Source organism: Syngnathoides biaculeatus, chromosome 17 (genome assembly GCF_019802595.1).
Source record: "Syngnathoides biaculeatus isolate LvHL_M chromosome 17, ASM1980259v1, whole genome shotgun sequence".
Classification (NCBI taxonomy): Eukaryota; Metazoa; Chordata; class Actinopteri; order Syngnathiformes; family Syngnathidae; genus Syngnathoides; species Syngnathoides biaculeatus.
Window position 1 is genome coordinate 8,557,893 of NC_084656.1, and position 21,720 is coordinate 8,579,612.

The following is a 21,720-nucleotide window of genomic DNA, read 5'->3' on the forward strand; positions in this document are numbered from 1 at the left end:
TCATTCACCGTTTCAATATGTCAATATGCACCCACCCCCACCCCCGATCACCCACCACCCGCCCCGTGCTGGAGACACAAAGGGAAATATGTGGGCCGAAGTCGCAACAACACAAGAAGGGAGAAGGCAAATATTGAATGTTTGTTCCCCCCTTTGCTTTTTTTATGGTAGGTGGCACCACACATTTACAACAAACAGCACAAGGGAAATTCCACATAATGGTCTCTCTGGGGGAAAAAAAAAAAAAAAAAAAACGTCTCCATGAACAGAGACTGCATGTAAAGTCTACGGAAAAGCAATTTAAACCCTGTACAAACACAATGTGTATCAAGTATATGGAAGAACACGACATATAAATGTGAAGTTGATGGAAAGAAACGTTGCGTAGACTACATGGAAAGGCATCACATTTAAAGTCTGGAAATACAACACATGTCAAACCAAAGGAAAGACTTTACATGTAAATACATGTTAAATTTATGGAACAGTTTTTCACATTGTGGGCACGCAAAGTCTGGAAATACACTGCCTAGAGAAAACCCACGCAGGCACGGGGAGAACCTGAGAACACCGCACAGGCGAGGTCAGGGTTTGAACCTCGATTTTCAGAACTGTGAGGCCAACGCTTTACGGCTGCGCCACTGAATTTTGTCATGACAATACATGTAAAGTCCAAAGAAAACCAATGTAACCTCTATTATTGGTGAGCTGGTAGCATGCTAACGTACAAAGTACAAAAATATATCTGTTTGGGTTGTCGTCCCCCCCCACCCCAGTGGTTAACATACTGTATTATTGCACTTGAATATTAAAAAAATTGAAACGTGAGGCCCATTTGTGACATATTACTGTTTTGTCCACCACAGTTTACTTTTTTAACACACGTATAAAACAATACTTTGCAAAAATAGCCAGTGCATTTTGTTTTTCTGGTGACCCTTTGACCCTTTAACATTGTTTACTATGGGGGTGGGTGTCTGAAGGCAAAATGTGTAAATGGAAATATGGATTTCACAGTGATCGCATGGCAAGATCATTCCGATTGTGCCCACTAGAGGGATACATCACACACTCTAAACATCACTATTTCGCAGCATACAGTGGACAGTGAGAATTCCCTACCTCTGGGCGCGTGTGTGACTTCCACTTCGAGTGGGGGGGGGGGGGGGTTGGTGGATAAGATCACCTACATACACGCACACACACACAACCCGAACATTTGAAACACGAGTTGTTCTTTTCGAATATGCACACACTGTTTCGCACGTACACAGAGTAATCGGCATCCTGAGCGAGGAGCGACTGGTGCTTACAAGTGTGGCCGCTTTCGGCGCGCGTGAAGACGGCGATGCTGCGGCTAACGCGCCCCTTCTCCTGCTCCGCTGCAACTTTTTTGTGACTTTTTTTTTTAATTTAAAAAATGATTTAAACACACGCATCTTAAAGGAAGTTTGTATATTTTTCCTCGTCATCGTCATCAATAAGATTCTTTTATTTATTTTTTTTTTGTAGGGGACTTATTCTAACAAATATGAGCGGTCGCCCCGCCGTCACTTCTCGTCACCTTTTAATTGCTCATTTGTCTTACGTGCTTAAGGGTGGGATAAATACTTGCAAAAAGAGAGGAAAAAAAGGTGTGACAGCAGCTTGGCGGACAACTGTGGATCTCTGCGAGTAACTCCTTCCGTCCAAAAGGGTTGGGGGTGGGGTTGGGGGGCATGGGGGAGGAGGGGGGGCATCGGCCGTACCCCCCCTCTCCTTGATTGATTAGTTATTAGTCATCCCTTTGGCTAAATGGGACCCATTGAAAAGGCACCGTGGAACACATACATGAATCAAATATTCCTCGTGTCCCCACAATGTCTCCACAGTAGTTTTGCTTAAGAAGAGAGGGGGTCGTGGCTTAGCATTATAAAGAGAAGGGGAAAACAGCAAAGCTTTATGAGGTTTATTTAGACACTTTTCACCGCAAAAAAAGAAGAGGACTCCGAACAGAAGAGGAATTGTGGACTATATATTTTTTTCTATTTGTTTTTTTTTTTTTTTAATGTCAGATTGCTTGGCATTTTCCATTGTCAAAAAATGAAACTTTGGACATCTCCCTGGGTGTCCTGCCTGGTGATTCTCATCCTGTGTTTTGGATCAGAGTGCGGGACAGTGGAGCGGCGGAAAGGCAGATCCAAGAGGGACTTGGTGCGCATTCGGGAGGCGAGAGCCACCGTTCCGGGGGCTTGCGCCACGCGTCTGCCCCGGGGCAAGCGCTCCCTGGCCGGTTTGGAGCGCCGGGGGCTACGGCAGCGTCGGCGCTCTTCCTCGCAGCCGGACGCGAGCTCCACCGAGTGGGGCAAGGCGGTCTATTTCACCGGCAGGGGCGACCAGCTCCGACTGAAGCCCGGCGTAGAGATCCCCAGAGGAAACTTCACACTTGAGATGTGGATCAAGCCGGAGGGAGGTCAGCGTTCCCTCACTGTTATAGCAGGTAGGAGGAACAAATCTTCCTGTTTTCTTTGAGGTGAAAATGATAATCGACCAGTGCTTCTTGTGCAGTTTGCGCCACTTAATCCGCGCTGCACAATCACGTCAGATCGTGCATGTATCAACTTCGCATCTTTTGCGTACGGAGCAACGCAAATGCGTCCAGCTCGCCTTGGATGGAAACACATTTAGCGCGTCAGCTGGTGTCGTGTTTCTCCAAAAGCCCACTTGGCTATTTTAAAACTATGATGTAATGACCGAAAAGTTTGACGCGCAAACACGTCACAAGAAGTGAAGATGGAGCGCGTGTCACGCATTTATTTCTTGATTTAATGGGTTCTTTCAATAGATGGGCTCCATGATTTTAGTGCCTTTTGCGCACTTTTACGCACCGGCCACGCTTCCAATCCACACGACCCAAAAAGCTGTTCATTAGATCAAGTGCATGATACGTAAAGACGATACGTCGAGGTGAGCAGCCGGGCTCTCGGGGGGCTCGTGCGGCTCGCCCACGCGGATCTACAGCCGTGCTTACAAAGTGGCACCAGAAGTCGAGGTGTGAAACCAATTGAGTGTATGTGGACACGCACTACCGTGGCTAGCCAATAGGGGACGTGGCGCCACACGTTACCTGCATCGTGCCTTTACGTTGTTGTGCAGATGGTTGCTTTTGAACCGAACTGAACTGGAATGAACCTGGTACCTCCTCACACGGACGCATGGAGCACGTTTTTTTTCGGGGGGGGGGGGGGTGATTTTGACTCAAACATGCGCAAACTGACTTTTTTTTCCTGTCTGTCTGACTTCGCACACAATCAGAATCATTTGTAGGTGCGCGCACGTGTTTGTTGTTTGCAGACCACACTTTTAGAGTTGGCAGTTGGCAGGGAGATGCCCTGCAACAATAAAAAAAGAAACAAAACATTATTTGGTGACATTTAATGACAATTATAAGTAGTTACATGCAGTGCAGGAGACAGTAACACTTTGAAAGATGCAGTGCACAGAATGAGAACATGATTCTAACAAATATTTTCCCCTCTTTTATCTCTCACTGCTTTGTCACCTTCTGCCATGCTGGGGGTGGGGGCCCTAAAGAGAGCAAATAAGATGATCAAACATTCCAAATAAAGCCTAATCTTTTAAATCTAATTCAGGCCTCTGCAAATGCCCCATCCCCTTGTTTTGATCCACGGGGCTTGTTTGCGGCAGCTGTTTTCTAGACCGATTTGTTTTGACCATTGCAGTTTTCTCCTTTCCAGTGTCACCAGCGGCCCCTCCTCCTTCAGCCTCTGCTCCCTCTCGTTTCTAAAGTTTCTTATTTTTGACCTGCTTACTTATGTTGTTATTTTTCATTTGGAAAGTTGGGGAAACCATGGGTGACATCAGACAGGCTGGGGGAAAAAATAAGACACCTCAGTGTTCTCGGGCAATTTGTAAAATGCTCTCTATGGATTAATTAATCACTTATGGGTTGGACTCCCCCTTAAATTTTAACTATTCATCTTAAAAGGACATTTTGGACACTTCTATGCATCTAATCCAATGGAAAGAATTTGAGCAATGTCTTTTTTGTGCTCCAGAGTAAAGCATGCTCAGATTATTTAGATTTTTTTGTCTCTTGCATACGGCCAGCTGCGTTAAAATTTTCGTGCATAGAAAACATCCACCCCCCGGACGGCATGTATCACAGTCTATCATACAAACCCCAATTTCAATAAAGTTGGGATATTTGTGTAAAATGTCAACGACATCAAAACAGAAAGCAATGATTTCCTGATCATTTTCAACGTCTAATCAATTACATACATTACAAAGACGAGATATTTAATGCTTAAACTTTGTTGTTCTTTGACAAATACTGAGTCATTTTGAAGTTGATGCCTGCCACGTGTTGCCAAAAAGCGCATTTTGCACTTCATAATGCGCCACACATTTTTGACGGGAAACAGTTCTGGACTGCTGCAAGGCAGGCTGGTACTCCCATTCTTGTACTACGAAGCCACACTGTTGTAAAATGCAGAATGTGGCTTGGCATTGTCTAGCTGAAATAAGCAGGAACATCCCTGAAAAAGCGTCGCTTGGATGGCACCCGATTTGGTTCCAACATCAAATCACAATATCCCCATTTCATTGGAATTAGGGTTTGCAATTCCAAACTCATTTCATATAATGTTGTTCTTTGAGAACACCATTTTTTTTTTAATTTTGAAAAAAAGAGTGCTGGAAAGTCACATGTACATGTGGCTGAGACTTCCACTAACAATCCAGGTTAAACTCGGAAAGATCTTTGTAGTTTAGGAGACGTATAACTTTAACGATACTTGAGTGACGCCAATTGCTACTTTCCTATTAGCTAGCATCTTTGGGTGCTACAAAAAAAGCACATAAATATGCTAATAGATCAGTTTTCCAGTGGTTCCGTAGACGAAAATGTAAACAGGAGGTTCTCTATTCTGTTTTTCCCCCCACTGCGAGCTCAGCTCCGTTTGTTGGGATTCTATGAAAACCATACTCTATTGAATGTGTCATTTGAAATGCTAATGAACAACACCTTTTTTGTCCAAGAGAAGACAGGGAGCCACTATGGCAACGTAGAGACTAGTGTTTTAATGCTCCAAAATCCTGCAAGAAAGCACGACAAGTATATGTAAATGCATAGTTTTATTTTTGTCATTTTTGTATTTTGGTAGAGTATGGACTCTCCCTGTGTTTCGATTGTTTGGAGTGTGCGCTTTGCTGTGTATCTGTTTACTCTTTGCACTTTTCAGCTACTGTATCTTCTCGCTGATATTTCAATAATAATGGGTTACTGGTGGACTAAACGAGAGGACTTTTACCTCAAAAGAACAGCTCTACACCAAGGGAGGAAAGATTTTACAATTGACCATCGCTCTGTAGCTCGTCGTGCGCAATGTCTCGTAGCACTGATCTTAGCACTTAGCTTAGCACTAAGATTAATGTTCCTTTTGGTGTTTCCCAAACAGCTGGTAAACCAGGTAAGATGGGTGACTGTTTGATAAGTTTGGCATTCTGCATACTGGTACCCATGAGGTCCTCTAGCCACAGAGGCTTAGTTGCACTGTCTTTGCTTTCAGAGTAGCATGAGACAATTACATTTCTTGCGCCATCTGTGCTCTGTTCCTCGTGTGCTTTAAACAAAAAAAAAGTTCCTGTTACACGCACACACATGCACACACAACCAGAACATCAAGTTCTGCGTCCAAATGTTATGCAAACTTTATTTTGGCGTATTAGTCCCTTATCCAGGTCATGTTGCATTGTCCCGCATCAAAGGAAGAAGAAAATAAATGTTAAGGTGAACCAAGGTTCTCTCCAGGGAGAATTCCATGCAGACATCAGCTGATATTTGGTGAGATAATAGATGTTCTATAACGCAATGCTTCACTTGTTTCGGTTGTATTCGTGTCTGGTACCCAGATGAAGGCAATCATTTGTACTTAACCGCAAAAAAACGGTCATAATGCGAAGAAAAAGACTTAATATGTCTATTTGGGATGTTCAAATATCTGTTTTACAGACGGCAGCATGGTGGGCTACTGGTTAGCACATCTGTCTCACAGTCCTGACGTTCAAGCAGTAGAATCGCCATCCTATGTGGGGTGGGAATGTTTTCACACGATTGCGTTGGTTTTATCCAGGGTATTCTGGCTTCCTCTTATTCTATAAACACGCACATTCAGCACAGGGGTGGGGATCGGGACCAGGCCTGACTGTGAATAGCGGAAATCCACAGATAATTGAATGCCATTATAATTGTATTGAAGACTTTTTTTTTAATCCAAAAAATTCCCGAGGAAGCAGGGACAGTTATGCCTCCCCTCTCTCCAAAAATGGAATTAAAAAACACATAAAATAAAAAATGGGGAAAAGAATGCTCCAATATGCAGTTTACAAACCCCGGATATGCAGCTATACTGAAGACTCTAAACTGTCCATAGATGTGAATATTTGGATGTCTATACCAGGTGCTGCAGAAAAATTCCCATGTGCTGAGCATCTGACATTTCATGGCCTGGAAGATTTTTGTTCCTGTCCTTCCCAAGATCAAGGAGGTGCTCGATGGTTTAGTCAAGGGGATGTATTAAAGATGTTGACGACATCAACATGGCTGTGATGACACGGCTGCGGAGGATACCGCATGTATCCTTCCAAGGGTGACAGAGAAGGCGGGAGAAGTGTGTTAGAACTCCAGCGGGACTACTTCACAAGGGTAGTTTGTGGTTTGGGTTTGAAATTTATCTTTTGTGCTAGGGGTTTTAGAGCTTTTCGAGCATACTTCAGTTGTGTGTTGCAATTGGCTGGCAACAAGGTTACAGTGTCCATCGCGTCCATCCCAAGGTTAGCTGGGGATGGACTTGATCTCACCTTGTAACCTTTAATGAGAAGACGCAAGATAGAAAATTGATGGATACACTGTATCACTATATTATTATTATGGAAAATTTCTGACCTCAGACTTGGAAAATTGGGAGTTCCTACTGTCAAACTCAACAAATGAATTTATCCAGACATGTCTAAAGAGGACTGTTGTTTATGTTTTGAGGATTTTTTTTTCCCCAATCTCCCATCAGACTTGAATGCGGCATATGTGGATAGACTGAGTCGACCCTTATCGGTGATGCGTCTGCTGCCTGCGCACCACGCACGGATCTGTCAACCACTCGACAAGTGAAACTGGATGGTGCATGGCGATTAAGTGCTGCCTCCATGAGTGAAAACACAATGGATTTGTGTGCTTTGCAGTTCGTGCTCACATCTTTACACTCGAGGCTCAAAGCGCAATCTTCATGGTAATGAGCCTTATCAGCGTTGGCCCCACAGTAGAGGAGATGTTTTAGTTGGATGAGACAAAACTGCTTTCTCTAAATAGGCAAATTTCAATCAGTTGGGAAGTTGAAAATGTATAATCCTTGATCCTTGGGGAAATATTCTTGAACCCAAGTCACATCTGGGAACCATGGATTATAAAATCCATGTATACATGTATTGTTTCCTTTCATTTAAGATGACTTGAAACTGCAATTAAATATAATTTAAAAAAACTGCGGTGTAAATGCAAAAACTGTAAAAAGATGTGGTGTGACATTATGAGGTTCTGGCAAGAACGCCTGTTGTGCAATGTTATTATTCTATTTAAGAATAACCTTGTCTTATTTCAGTCGGTATAGCATAAACATTGCAAATTGTTGTCAGCTAGCCAAAGTAAAAATGGTCAGCCTTTATAAGAAGAGCCAAGTCTAACATTTGTGATCATCAAACATCATCAAACAGAACCCTCATACGATATTTCACCATCGAGCGAATATCAGCGTCGCCAACAACCTTAATGGGATGTCAATGTCACAATAAAAAGTTATAGTGCAAAAAAGCTGTCAGGGTCCAATATCCGAAACCCTTTTGACTGAATCTATTGGCAGACTTGCAAGCGCAAAGACTCCAAGAATTAGTTGGGAATATTCAAGCCTGACAGACTAGTTAAATGTTTAAAGTCTCAATATGTGATGTCATGACATATTTGTTATCAATATCTTTCGTTTTTATTTTTTTTTATGTTTTCGATTAAATATCAGCGAAATTTCCCGTCATCGTTTAGGGAAACTGGCTTTCGGAGGAAATGTTCTTTCACCTCTCGCAGGGTGACAAAGTCAACACACTCTTCGTTGTTTGTCGAGCCAATGCATTTCTTTGTAGCGTGTGCGTGTGTGTGTGTTAATGCTGCTTTACTTTTTGAGCCTTTTGTTTCCTGAGAATGTTTTTCTTGGACCGAGATGAACGCAAGGTAGACTTTGGAATGCGTACAAATCCCTTAATATGTGCGCGGGCACAAATGGATACTATATCATGTGTAACATAAGGTGGTTGTACTGGAAATTCAATCCAAACATACAATTTGGAGGTTGACCAAAACTGTTCAGGGTAAAATTTCAATAATCATAGCCATCATCATTTTAGGCTCATCTTGGCCATCACCAGAGGGATAACTTTACGTGTTCCCTTTATGTCTTTTTTTTTTTGTTTTGAAGACTTACATCCAAAGTCAGGGTCTGAGTTCTTTTGTTGAGTTTTCAACCTGTTTCTACTTGTATTTTGGTAGGTTGCTGGTTGCTGTTTTTGTTCCTATAACTTTTATTTGACTTGTGCGTTTGCGTGTATCTGTCTGCGCTATTTAACACGAAGGAACAGTAAGTGAAGATGCCGACTGAACATTAGCTTCTCATTCCAGCAATTTGAAGGACTCTCGTCAGTATTGCCCAACGTTTTGTGATCAAAGAAATGAATTTGGATCTTTTATGACTAGTGGTGTTTAACATGAATGACCACTGACTGAACAAGTAGACTCCTTCTGTTGGCTTGTCATAGTTGTTAGCTTGATAGAGCTCTCTGCTGGAGCTGGTCCATCAGTGGAATCCATCAATTTGTGCTGTTTGGCAAGAGGTAGCACTGAATGAAACCTGTTAAAGTTAACTTCATGTGCTATAGACAATGTAATTCATTTCTGAGATGGAATTGCTCAACTTTTTCTTAATAAAGCACTGCTCTTTAGATCTGATGTAATCAGTGCATTTGAGTCCATTGTTTTTTGTTGTTTGACAGAGAGGACTGAGTGAAGGTGAAGCCTGATAGTGTTAGCTTTTAGTGCTAACCAGCCAGCCAACTTCACAGACCTCAAAGAGCAAGTATTGACTAGGTTTTTGTGAGCAAATACCCAATATTTGGATCTTCTGTTGTGGCAAATTTGAATCCACCTGTGCTGCTTGACAAGGACCAGTGAGTAGATGTAGACTGCTACATTAACTAGTTGTTCTTGCAAGCAAGAAGCCAAAAACCTGTTGCTCATGATCAAGAGATTATTAGTGTCGCAAGTGTTATGTATGTGGATGATAGTTAAATGTTTTACCTTACAAAAGTTGATTTAATTTCATATACGGTCTCAGGTCTTAGAATGCATCATGATCACACTTTGATGCACTTACTGCTGAGCCACTTATCCTCACAAGGGTCGCGGGAGTGCTGTAGCCTATCCCAGCTATCTTCAGGCAGGAGGCGGGGAACACCCTGAACTGGTTGCCAGCCAATGGCAGGGCACATAGAGACAGACAACAGTTGCACTCAAAATCACAGCTAGGGGGAATTTACAGCCTCAAATCATTGTGTTTTTGGGATGTATATATGACGAGTTCATACGCAAAAGCCGATAAACGTCATTAAAAAAAAGCACCCCTTTCAGTAGCCGTTTATATTAGTTTTCATGCCGCATAATCAGTTTTGTCGCAAAACCAGATAAAGGCCATGTTAAAGACTACGTAAGTAAGTCATTCAATGCAAATAGCGATAAACGCTTCTCTGCTTTTTTTGCAAAACACGCTATTTCCACAGACACAATGAACGCCGGGCGATCAGGTCACATGTCATATATTCTGATGCAACATAGCGGTGCCCTACAGACGCATGTAGCTGACACAGCGGACAATGTTAGGACCTTTCTAGCTAATTGATTGTTCTGTAATCAATGGATCCTTTTGACAACGCAAACAAGCCTCTTGTCCTTTCTCTTCAGGGCCGGAAAAGAAAGCAGCAACCTAAGACATAAAACACATTAAACACAAATCACTCACTCAGTATAAGTTGGCTGTCTTGTCTAGCAAGCCTAGGCACCAAGTAACTACAGTGTTGTCACGATTCAAACAAAATTAAGCAAGCATACCATTTCCCTCAGTTTTTCAATCAGCTTACCATTTTAAATGGCTGTAATTTCTTTTTTTTTGGGGGGGGCAGCTAATTTTCAATTAATTGTATTCTTTCACGATCTGTTTAAAACATTGTCATCATTGGTATTTCAGAGGCTAAATGTTTTAAAAATAGCCAATAATACACAGCAAATTAATAATATTCAAATATTTATCTAGTTTTGCAATGAAACATTAAGCGGATTTATCTGTTTTTAATAAGAAAATAAAAATAAATCCAAAAATAAATAAAGAAAAATGAAGTCTTAATTATCTCTCCATTGCTTTTCTTTGTTGCATATTTTTATTCAAGAAAATAGTGATTTTTTTTTCCGTTTATTTATTCACAGTATGTTGTATATATAAATCAAAGAATCTACAGAAACAACAAACATCTGCTTTTGCGTACGTGTGTGTGTGTGTGTGTGCAAGTTAGACTAGTCCAGAAAGTAGTTTCTGGAAATGTGTAGTGTGTTAGATTAATTGAGCATGGCAGAATTATGACAGCTGTTTACACGAGGAGCCCTGTGAGTATTGGAGCACACCTTTTAGCCTTGAGTGCACGAGCTGACAGATGGAGGGCTTTTTCCTTCCAGCCGAGTGAAAAGCCGGCGAACGTCATCCACCTAAGGCCTGACCTTGACGCTGAACCCGGGCCGTCGCTCTCCTTTTGAACATTAGTCTGTTGAATTACCCAGTTAATGAATGCATCCTGGAGCTGCTCGCTGTCTAATGAGAACCAGATCAAAGTTAGCACTCACCATTACCCAAAGGTGGCCTGATCGATGGCGGAACAGAGACGAGGGAGGAACAAGTAGAGGCCAAGAGGTGTTGGTGTTTACTAATAAGATTAATATTAACATTCCAAAGTTACTTGATGGCCATATTTATAACAATAAGAGCTAAATATTAGGACATTTTGTTGGGCTAACGAGAGTCTTATGATTTTCAGGTTCAGGCTTCAAATACACATCGATTTTTAGCTTTTACACCAAGTCAAGTATATGTTTTATTTAATTTAATTAAATTTTTTTCATTTTGGTGTTAGGCAAAAATTGAGCTAAGCTTCAGACACAAATCGCAGCAGCGGGCACCTCAACATCCACAAAGTATGTTATGTATTTGACTAAAATCTAGAAAAAGGGCCCCCATTTTCTTCATATTTTGCTGTGCCAAATTCCAGCCACGTGGCTATAGTGGAAGTCCACCAAAATGGTGATGTCTCATTTTTTTTGTTCAAGATCGTGCTTGTTATATTCAGATGATATATTTGGGAAATTTCTTGACCTCCTCATTTGTAAAACTTTCAATTCGGATATGTTTTTCTGTTGTTTTGACACAGATGAAAATGTTCCTGGATTTCAGCATTGTAAATCACAGGATCATAGATTTCGGACGCCATAGAAAATGTCATGGAATTGCTTCACTATTGTACTTATTTTCTGTAACGTAAGTGCGTTCTGACAGTTATTTACTGTACATACTGTTAAATACGGAAAATGAGATAGCTATCGTGAACACCATTGCAAAATCTGAAAATGGCCCATTGAAAATCTCTTTATTCAATTAATCAGACTAACATATCAAACACATGAGCACGTTTCTTTTGGTCACTAATTTCCTAATAATATACTGTACATGTACAAAGATTTCTAGTCAAGAAAATGTTGGCCTGTTTACAACATAAAAAGTGGCATAAAATCATAATGCGTATTTGATTCTTGCAGATTAGGGCTGATTTTATTCATATGTCACTTCTCTATCAATCAATATAATCTATTTTGATATACTACAAGTATTTTGAAAATTTTAGTAACATACCTACACCCAGTGTCCTGCGTCTCACAATTCAAGATACGAGTAAATTGTGATAAGAACCCAGTCAAGTAAGGAATTTTAGTTGTAAATCAAGGCACCACTGTATATTAAGTGCAACAATAAGTGCTTTACTCTTGCTAGCTGGGACGCTAATACAGAAATATTTGCGAAAATATTCTCGCCTGTATCACGCAAACTTACTCTTCAGAGAACCATACTTAAAACCAGAATTCTACTTATTTGCATCATGACAATTCTCAACATTGATCACCAAAACATATGCTTGCATAAGAAGTATCCTTGTAAGAGAGTCACCTTTACTAGTTAGCATGATTATAGAGCTCAGAAAAGGCCCACTGGCTAAAGATAAGTCCAACATTTTAGATACAAATGACCTGTTGCACTCTGATGTTTTACCTATTTTGCGCAGTTATTATAACTTTACTTTTATTTCTATTCTCAATGTATCTTAATTCCGGGTTCATTATGTTTATTATAGTTTGTGTATGTCAAGTATATGTACTCCAGTGCTGTATGTCTTCTAGTCTGTCTACTTCAGCCAACAAAAGACAATTTTCCATTTTGGTGGACAATGAAGAATTATTCTCTTCACTCCTATTCTATTCTAATTAGAAAATAATTATGCATGTGGATGTACAGTATTTTAAATCAATGACACAAATTTGTCATAATATCACCTTAATGAAACTTGATTCAAACTAACATTAGCACAAATGCTTTTGCCCAAACATAGCTGGGATAGGCTCCAGCACTCCCATGACCCTTATGAGGACAAGTGGCTCAGAAAATTGATCGATGGAAGGATGGTGTGTCACTGCTGACAAAAAAAGCAAGGGTACAGTTATGTAACTGTTGCAGTGCATTCTGGGACTTATAGTTCCTTCTGAATTCAGTCCAGGATTATTCTTGGTAGAAGACACAGTGTTTGTAAATCATAAAAAATGAGTAAAGCTATCACTATTATGGAGTTGCAGGGTGCTTAAGGACCCTTTAAAGTGTCTAAATGTGCTCTATAGAATATAACAAACCAGAGCAGTGCCTTCCTCCTTCAGCTCTCAAGCCGAAAACCTCTGTGATGGAACATGTGGGACATGTCAAGATGCTTTTGAATTCTTGCAAAACGTCCATGTAGCAGCCAGGGCCACAAAATCACATTGAAATTGAAGCCTCGTGGACCCGAACGTGTGTGCCGGTCACATACGTACCTCAACAAGCGTTAAACAAACAAACAGTTAGCATTCAGAGATCCCCTAAGAAGTCAAAACACATTACCATGTTGGAGCTGACACACATGGTCCAAGTGAAACAGGAAAAAGGTGTTTTGGTGCCTCTACAAAAACAAGGTCTCAGCAGAAAACTGGCCTTTTTTGGCTACTTAGCTGGCAAGGGACATTTACACTAACAACTTTAAATGCACTCAGTGTTCACCCAAAGCCTATACAGAGAGATTTCCATGGAGTTTCCCTTAACCAAACATGCACTTCAACCCAATTTCCAGGACAACACACCCTCAGATATATGGGAGAAAAATAAATCACATTTATGCATCTGCTGTTCGATCTTGACAGCTGGAAATAACAATTACCAGAATATTACACATTTTAGATATCTGAACTGTATCGGAGGTCCTTTAAAAGACTGTGATAAATTTATATGCGCTGGTGTACCTAATGTTTTGGCTGTGGATAGCCTTGCGTGACGGATAAGACAAGATCACAATATCTGACCAAATCCACAGTGCTATTTGGTCAAATGCAAACCCCTTCCCCCAAATCTGCATGGAATCTCTGCCATGCTTCACGTTTGCCTGTAGATACATATTTGTGCCACGCTTACTCCCTCCGGCTAACAGACTCCCTTATGTTGCGGCCAAATATTTGAAGTTTGGACTTGTCAGTCTAGAGCAGCTGCTGTTAGTCTTCGCCACCTGAGTTTTTATGTCTTTTAACTTTGGGGATTCCTTTGACTCCCACATAAGAATACCAGGGCCTTTTGAAGTCTTCCTTAAACATGACCTCAGATAACTGCACACTGGAGATAAATGTACTACGGTTTTCCACTTCAATGGACAAAGATACCTGGAACTGCCACTGTACCATTTGAGAATCTTATTGGTGATGTAAAACGATTCACTAGCCTAACTTCCATGCAGGCAGCGTGGTTTCAATTCCCACGAGGCGATGGTGTGAATGTGAATGTAAAAGGTTGTCTTGTCTTTCTTTGCATGTGCCCTGTGATTGAGTGGTTGCGACCAGTCCATGGCGTCGTCTGCCTATTCTCCCAAAGTTATCTAAGTTAGGCTCCAGTTCCCTGCAACCCTGAATAAGATATGTTATGTAGAAAATGAATGTATGAAGCGGTAGAAATGACAAAAATTAACACAGCTGTCGTATCACAACCTGTTTCTATATCACACTCTCCATTTTGCTCAAGTGTTCCCCTTTTGATGCTCCTAGTATCCTCTTGGATATGGTTTGAGTCAAAACTGTACACCCCCCATTCTCTACTTCTGTTGTTGACAAACAAACTAGTGGTGAATTGAGCCATTACCTTTTCAGTTGTGAAGTGAAACACTGCCAGTATATATAGACTTCAAATACCTGTCTGTGCCAAAGTTTACAAAACATATGTGCATACTAATAAGCTTTGTCTCCTTTTTTCTTCCCTAGGCCTCTACGACAAATGTTTCTACGCCTCCAGTGACCGAGGCTGGTTGCTTGGCATCCAGTCAGTCAGTGAACATGGCAACCGAGACCCCCGCTTCTTCTTCTCCCTGAAGACAGATCGTGCCCACAAGGCCACTACAATCCACTCCAATGCTCGCTACATACCAAATCAGTGGGCTCATCTAGCCAGCACCTATGATGGTGTCTACATGAAGCTCTTTGTTAACGGCGCCCAGGTTGGCGTGAGTCGGGAGCAGTCGGGTGATGTCTTCAGTCATCTGACCAAAAAGTGTAAAGTGCTAATGATCGGGGGGAACGCACTGAATCATAACTACAGAGGGGCGGTGGAGAGGGTGACTATGTGGAGGCATGCCCGTGGGCAGAGGCAGATTATCAGGTCTATGCATGGCCACGAGGATCTGCAAGCGCTACCTCAGCTTGTCATACGTGAAACTTTTGAGCACCCTGGCAGGAAGTGGTTGACTGTGAAAGACGGTAGCTTCCCTCAGCCAGAGCAGAGGGGAGGTGGACGGATGGGTTTTCAGGGCCGTGGAGGAAATGCTGAAGGATTATTAGACACAACGCTAGAGCCACCAGCTTGTGGTCAAACAGTCTGCGACAATGTCGAGGTCATCAAAAACTACAACCAGCTTTCTAGTTTCCGGCGACCCAAGAAAGTACGGTACCGTGTGATAAATATCTGGGATGATATGCGGACCAAACCAACTGTTTCAGACCACCAAATGATCTTGCAACACCAGCAGCTCAATGACGCCTTCAGCCCCTACAATATCACCTGGGAACTCAGTATTCACAACATAACGAACTCGACCCTTCGAAACAGATTGATTCTTGCTAACTGTGACATCAGCAAAGTAGGTGACGATGCTTGCGACCCAGAATGCAACCATCCACTTACCGGGTTCGACGCAGGAGACTGCGTGTCGGGCCACCGGAGTCGGTGCCCTGAGAGCAAGCAGGGTAATGGCGTGTGTGACCCGGAATGTAACTGGGAAAATTTCTTCTACGACCTCGGTGACTGTTGCAATCCTGATGTGACTGATGTGACCAAGACATGCTTCAACCGCTCCTCTCCACACAAGTAAGACCACCACTAATAATTTCAGTAGGTCATCAAAATGTTCCTTGCTTAATTTCCTACGAGTCATGATGAAATTATTTTGGTAGACCAAATCCACACCTCTGATTCTTCAATTAATGAAAATACAATTTTTTTCCACATGCCTGCCATGCAAGATGGGCTTGGAAGTCTATTCCTTCTGCTTCCTGACCATTTGGTTTGCGGCTGAATTGTAACTCAACTCCCAGCCTGTGTGGCCTGGGAAATCCTCTGGGGGCAGCTTGTACAATCTTACCTCGGCCTGGTTCAATCAGTGTTTCACACACACGCGGGGCAAAACAAATGTTACAGGATGACTCTTCTGGTAGCAAATACGCAGGCCAGACAGATCTTTTTTTGTGTGTATCATTTTTTTCAACAACTCTCCATCACCATTTTCTACTTTGTTTCCTGTAGCTAGTGGTCCTAATTAAGCTGTCTTGATTGGAGGCGGCAGTTGATTCGGAAAGAGTGAGATTGTAAACAGTGTAAAGGCAAATAGAGGTCAGGAAAGCGGGACCAGAATGACTTTCGCTTGTAGCAATGGAAACTATTCTAGACATGCCGCTCTCCCCAGGAAACCGCACAGACGTGTTTCCTTGGGAGGCAGGTGAGGGTCCCTAAACAAGGGAGTCTGAATTTTCCAATGAAAAACAGTTGAGGAACTTGTGAGGATCCATTTTTTTCATGCCGTCTTCCAGGTGTGCAGCACATGAACATGGGGATTGTGGTATTCAATGTGGCTACTTGAAAGCACGCAGACCTTTCATACATTTTTAGTTTTTTTGTTTATTTTAAATGTTGTTCTGTCTTGTAAATTATGATTTAAAGTCGGCGTAGATTGTAGGTATTTAGATTTTTTTTTTTTTAATGTCCTTGCCAGTCCTCCAATACCAACTTTCTTTGGTGTTTGGTAAACAGAGACGGGGGATGTCATTGTTAGCAAAAGCGGTAGATCATCATTTAGATCTTCGTGATAAGCGAGAACTGAGTGATGAAGGTAGCTGGTTTTAATCACGGCCAAAGCTGGAAGTGCTGTCAGTCCGCCACAATCCCTTTGTTTGAAATGACCGCTAAATAGCAAAATAATGACATTTAATTAACAACACTGGGAGAGTAAAAGCAGGTGGGCTTCACATCCCTTCCAGCTTAGTCATCGCTCAAAGCCCATTCATCAAGCGACGGAGAATCTGCTTGATTTAGACGTCAACAACTGGCTTTCACTGTCCAAATCTCCTTGGTATTTGACATATGGGCGTGGGGTTTGACACATACCAGAAAGAAAGAAAAACAGGGGCGATATTCTTATTCACAATAATCTTGCTCAAGTGACTACTTGTTTTGTTTTTGGATTATGTAGGGTATGTATGTATCTGTAAGGTGTAGGGTATGCTCTATGGATATTTTGGGTTCCTCAAATTCTGCCTATAAAAAAAAATTGTGTTGCAGTAATAACAATAACAATGTGGCTTTCATTTCCCTAGTATTTCTGCCTGTTTTTAAATGTCAAACCAACATAGGACACGGCCAACTGCTTAACATTACTTCCTTCACCAACGTCTATAAACAAATAATGCTAAATATAGCTGCAATGTATTTCCAGTCTTTACGTTTGACACATCTTGATGGGTTTCCACTGGTATTTGATATTATCTCATGGCTGTGTTTTTCAAAAAAACAAACATTCCTTTGTCTGGATTTATGTGGTATGAATTGATATCACATGAAAGTGGATATCATATAGCTAAGGGCACAAGGACTTAGTTCCTTGGTTTAAACCTAATGAATCATATCCAGTAAATTCATTATTCAATACTGCATTTGAGGCTTCATATACTTTGGATGTCACTCCTATACCGGACAACTATAGGGACATAAACCTTTTCATTTTGGGAAATTAAATTTTGGCCAGGCGTTGTCAGAGGCTAATAGGTCATCCGTTTCCCCCTGGCCTCCGTCTCTCCTCCTCATGAGTCAATACTTCTCAGCGTGGCAGATTGATGGATGGACCACCCTTTCTCTCCTCCACTCCCTCTCCCCGCTGTATTTAGCTCAGTGGAGGGAGCTAATCTCCCGGGCCCTTGACTTGGGTGTTTTACAGTTGGTCGTCTAAACCATTAAGCTGCGTCCCATAAAACATAATGGAGTGCTTGTTCGTAAATACCAGGACTTTGCACTTCCCTTTTAAAGCTGTAGCGCACTTATAAAAACACCTGTTGTTGAGATTTCACCTGTGCTTTCAGGGAGGCAGGGGCTCTTCGGGAAAAGGCCTTTTGCATTCAAGCCCATTACCTTACTCGGAAGGGATGATAGATTGCCAGATTATATCCTTTTTGAAAATATGATACACTGGGGAATTCACTGCTTTATGCTCCAGCTAGATGGCGGTCATTAAGTCGTGGAAAGCATTAATGAAGATGGTGCCAAAGTTTTAAGAGTGTTCACTCCAATGCCCAGTTAAGAGCAACCACTTCAGAGATTTGGGGAGATTTTGATGGCCCCTTTGTCCTGTTAAACCTTTTCTGGTTGTTGTTGTTATCATTCCCAATTCCAAGGTCACTCTGGGTCATTGAAAATCAGAACATGAAAGAGTTCATTTGGAAGCAGAAAGATTGAGGATGAGCATTCAAATCCGGTAATAAAGGTGAAGATGAACGATGGGGTTTAGTGGCTGTGGTGTTAACCCATTAGGAATATTGGCCACCAGAGTCTCACAGCTAGCCCAGCTTGCTTCACCACCAGCCCAAAGCTTACTCTACTGAATGCATATGAGGCATATTTATGGCGTTATATGAATTATACATGGGTTTAAATGGATGAAGTCATAATCTTCCATTTAAAAGCTTTAAACGCAGAAATTTGAGCAGCTACACGAATCCCTGACTCTCCCACTAAAGGATCCCTCACAGTCACCCTTCCAACCTCCCCATGTCATGGGGGTCCAGAGAGGGAGAGTGACAGGGTCAGAGTAAAGCTGGGTAAAGGGTCATTGGCGAGGAGCTTAGAAGAAGATGTGAATAGACAGACACAAAGATGGAGTGAACGCTCTAAACTCTTTGTGCGGTGCAAACACTTCCACAGGCTCGGCGTAGTGACAGCTGATCAAAGCGTCTTTTATCGCACGAATATCAGACAATAGTCGGAAATCTAGAGGATATAAGCGCCTTCAATACACAGAAATGAATGCGCACCAAGGACCCTTAAATAATTCTAATTTTTGTACTAAACTCCAAATGTGTGTCGAAAGTGCTAATGACCGTGGGTAGTAATTAAATCAACCTAAACTATCTCAAGTAGGATTTTATGCTCTTGAATGTGTGTAAAAATCCTTTGACCAATTGGAACTCATTGGGGAATTCCTTAAAGGATACATATAGTCTGTATGCACGATTTTTCTCAAATACAAGTTACCAGGTGTCTTAATACCATGCCATGTCACAGAGAAGTTTCATCAAAATACCCCAAAAGGATGAAGAATTACTGCTACTACTACTATTATTACTGCTGAATGGTTGCTAATTACTTTAACTGCTAAAATTATCCCACCAGAATTTTGTTCACTGTATTTTGGCTGTTTTGTGCCGGCAGTCCTCTTTCATAAAATGCAAATAGTCAATATTGAGGGCAGTTCGGGGTTTGGAATGGGCCAAGAGGCTTCTGCTCAGTGTAGTCCAGCCGTCGCTTGGAAATGGCTGAGCTTTGGCCAGCTGACCAGCCAAATGTGGCAATAGTAATATGTAAATATTCATAAGAGCTGGCACAGAGATGTCAGGAAAGACTTACTAGGTTTGGTAAATGATCAATCCAATGAAACAGCTATTTGCATACAAGCAAATAAATGGTAAAGTTTACTTTTACCATTATACATTATGTCTCTTTTAAATATGCAGAAAAACAAGTCTGTATAGTTCATTGTCTCGTTCTTCTCCGTAGTCCAGTGAGATTTATCCTTCAAACTTAGTAGAGATATTATCTATTAATCTCTCTGGGTTCAAACCCCGCTGTATTGCTGGGAGGGACAATTTTCTCACGAGTGTATTTCCTCTAAAATGCTGCCAAACACCGCTGGTAGCCACTTTTAAATTGCTTCCTCTAGGTGACATTGAACATACGCCACCAGTCAGTTTGGTTTTACATTTGAATTTTAATATCTTATGCAGACACCTGGCTCCTTTTTATTTATTTATTTATTTTTACATGGAACACTAAAAAGCATGCTGGCATGGCTCCCTAAGTTTTTAGCGTCAAATGGAATCAATTTTACACTGAGTGAGACAGCACTCAATGAATATAATGAGCAAATTGGTGGGTTTGTGTGAAAAAAAAAAAAAAAGAGAAGTTATAGCGCCAGCGAAATTAGGTAGCAGTACTCCGGTGTTATTTAATCATGTTTCCCATCATTGCATCACAGTTTGTTTTGCAGCATTTTCCCGTTTCTCACTTTCATCCATGAAGATTCCGATACTTAACCACAGATTTATGATGTGTAAATGAACAAACACAGTATGCCATTTGGGAAAAACTACCCATCGGTGTGCAGTTTTTTCCAGTGAGATTATGCTGCATTATTTTCACCACTTACTCCACATTTAACTAAAGGGTTGGAACTGTGTAGTTGTAAGTGTGTTTGTTTCGCCACGTTTTTTTTATTTTTCATTTTTTTAAGTCTTATTCTTGTAGCACTTAAGCTTATCATCCAAGAACACAGAAATTATAAACATTGGTCATAGCAAGCAAGAGGATCACCCGAACTATGTGAAAACATTCAAAGGAGATATAATTTGTGTGACAATGTTTTGTCCGTTGTATTTTATGTTGTTTTGAGGAAAAAAATTTGCAGCACATGAAACAAATTATTTACACTTTCAAGTTACGGCTGTGCTTGCTGACATTGCCTGCCAGGGCCAGCGGCCAGGCTTTAATTTGTTCATAAAAGGAATGACAGTTAGACTGCGGTGACAACTTATCGTGGTGCTGAATGATTACAGTTATCAGTGCCATTTTTTTCCCCAAGTTCCCAAACCCAGCACTGGGCCACACAGTGGAAGACAATACTTACTCCATGCACTCAATTAATTGGTGGCTTGTTGAAATGAAGACGGCCTCGGGAGATCCTGGGAATCAAACAGAATAATAGCAGCAAATGTTTTATTGAACTGGTTGTCTTCCCAACATAAAACATGTGTAGCCATGATGTTCACAAGGCACTGCGGCTTGGCTATCAGTACTGCTACAAACAAGGGAAATGAAGCCACTTGGTTGCATTTTGGGTTACTGTTTGTTGGCCTATTGCACTTCCTAGACAACAGCCTTAACATAGTCCAATTTCCTCTGGATTACACAAGAGTGCAATAGCCAGGATGACAAATGGTTAGGGCATTTTCAAATTGAAACTACATCCTCGTATTTTATAAATTCCTTTCTCTAACTCCATGCATTCACGCATGTGTGCAAATAAGGACTTGCTCAAGTTCCCCAGCCTGAGCTTCCATAAGTGTGGGTACATTCGGACAAACCATTGCTCATAAACGATTTAAAATCCCAAAGTAAAGAGTAACCCCACCTCCAAAAAAATTGCCTCATAAAGTATTACTTTTCTCATATCATAGCTACGGAGCCCCTAAAGAGACATGCAGAAAAACATATATTTTTTCTTATTAAAAAGAGAAGCTCTCATTTTGTGAAAAACTTGTTACAATGAGAAATTTTCTCGTTACAATTAGAAACATCTACCTGTGAGTTGTAGCTTCTATAGGTTATACTGCTATATCCGTGTGATGAAACTTAGCATTTATACTCACCGTATCTTCTTTTAGTTGGTCAATGACACTATCAGGTATATTCCTTGTTTTGAGGAAAGAGAGCAAGT

The 21,720-nt window shown here is 41.3% G+C and overlaps 1 protein-coding gene across 1 annotated transcript in view; it reads left to right on the top strand.

Moving 5' to 3' along the window:
• Positions 1-2,082: 2,082 nt before the first annotated feature.
• pappaa (pregnancy-associated plasma protein A, pappalysin 1a) overlaps positions 2,083-21,720 on the top strand; it is a 101,850-nt gene continuing 82,212 nt past the window's right edge. The window contains exons 1-2 of the mRNA XM_061801408.1: positions 2,083-2,479; positions 14,735-15,833. Coding sequence (XP_061657392.1) covers positions 2,083-2,479; positions 14,735-15,833 — 1,496 coding nt within the window. The remainder of the gene's footprint in view (positions 2,480-14,734; positions 15,834-21,720) is intronic.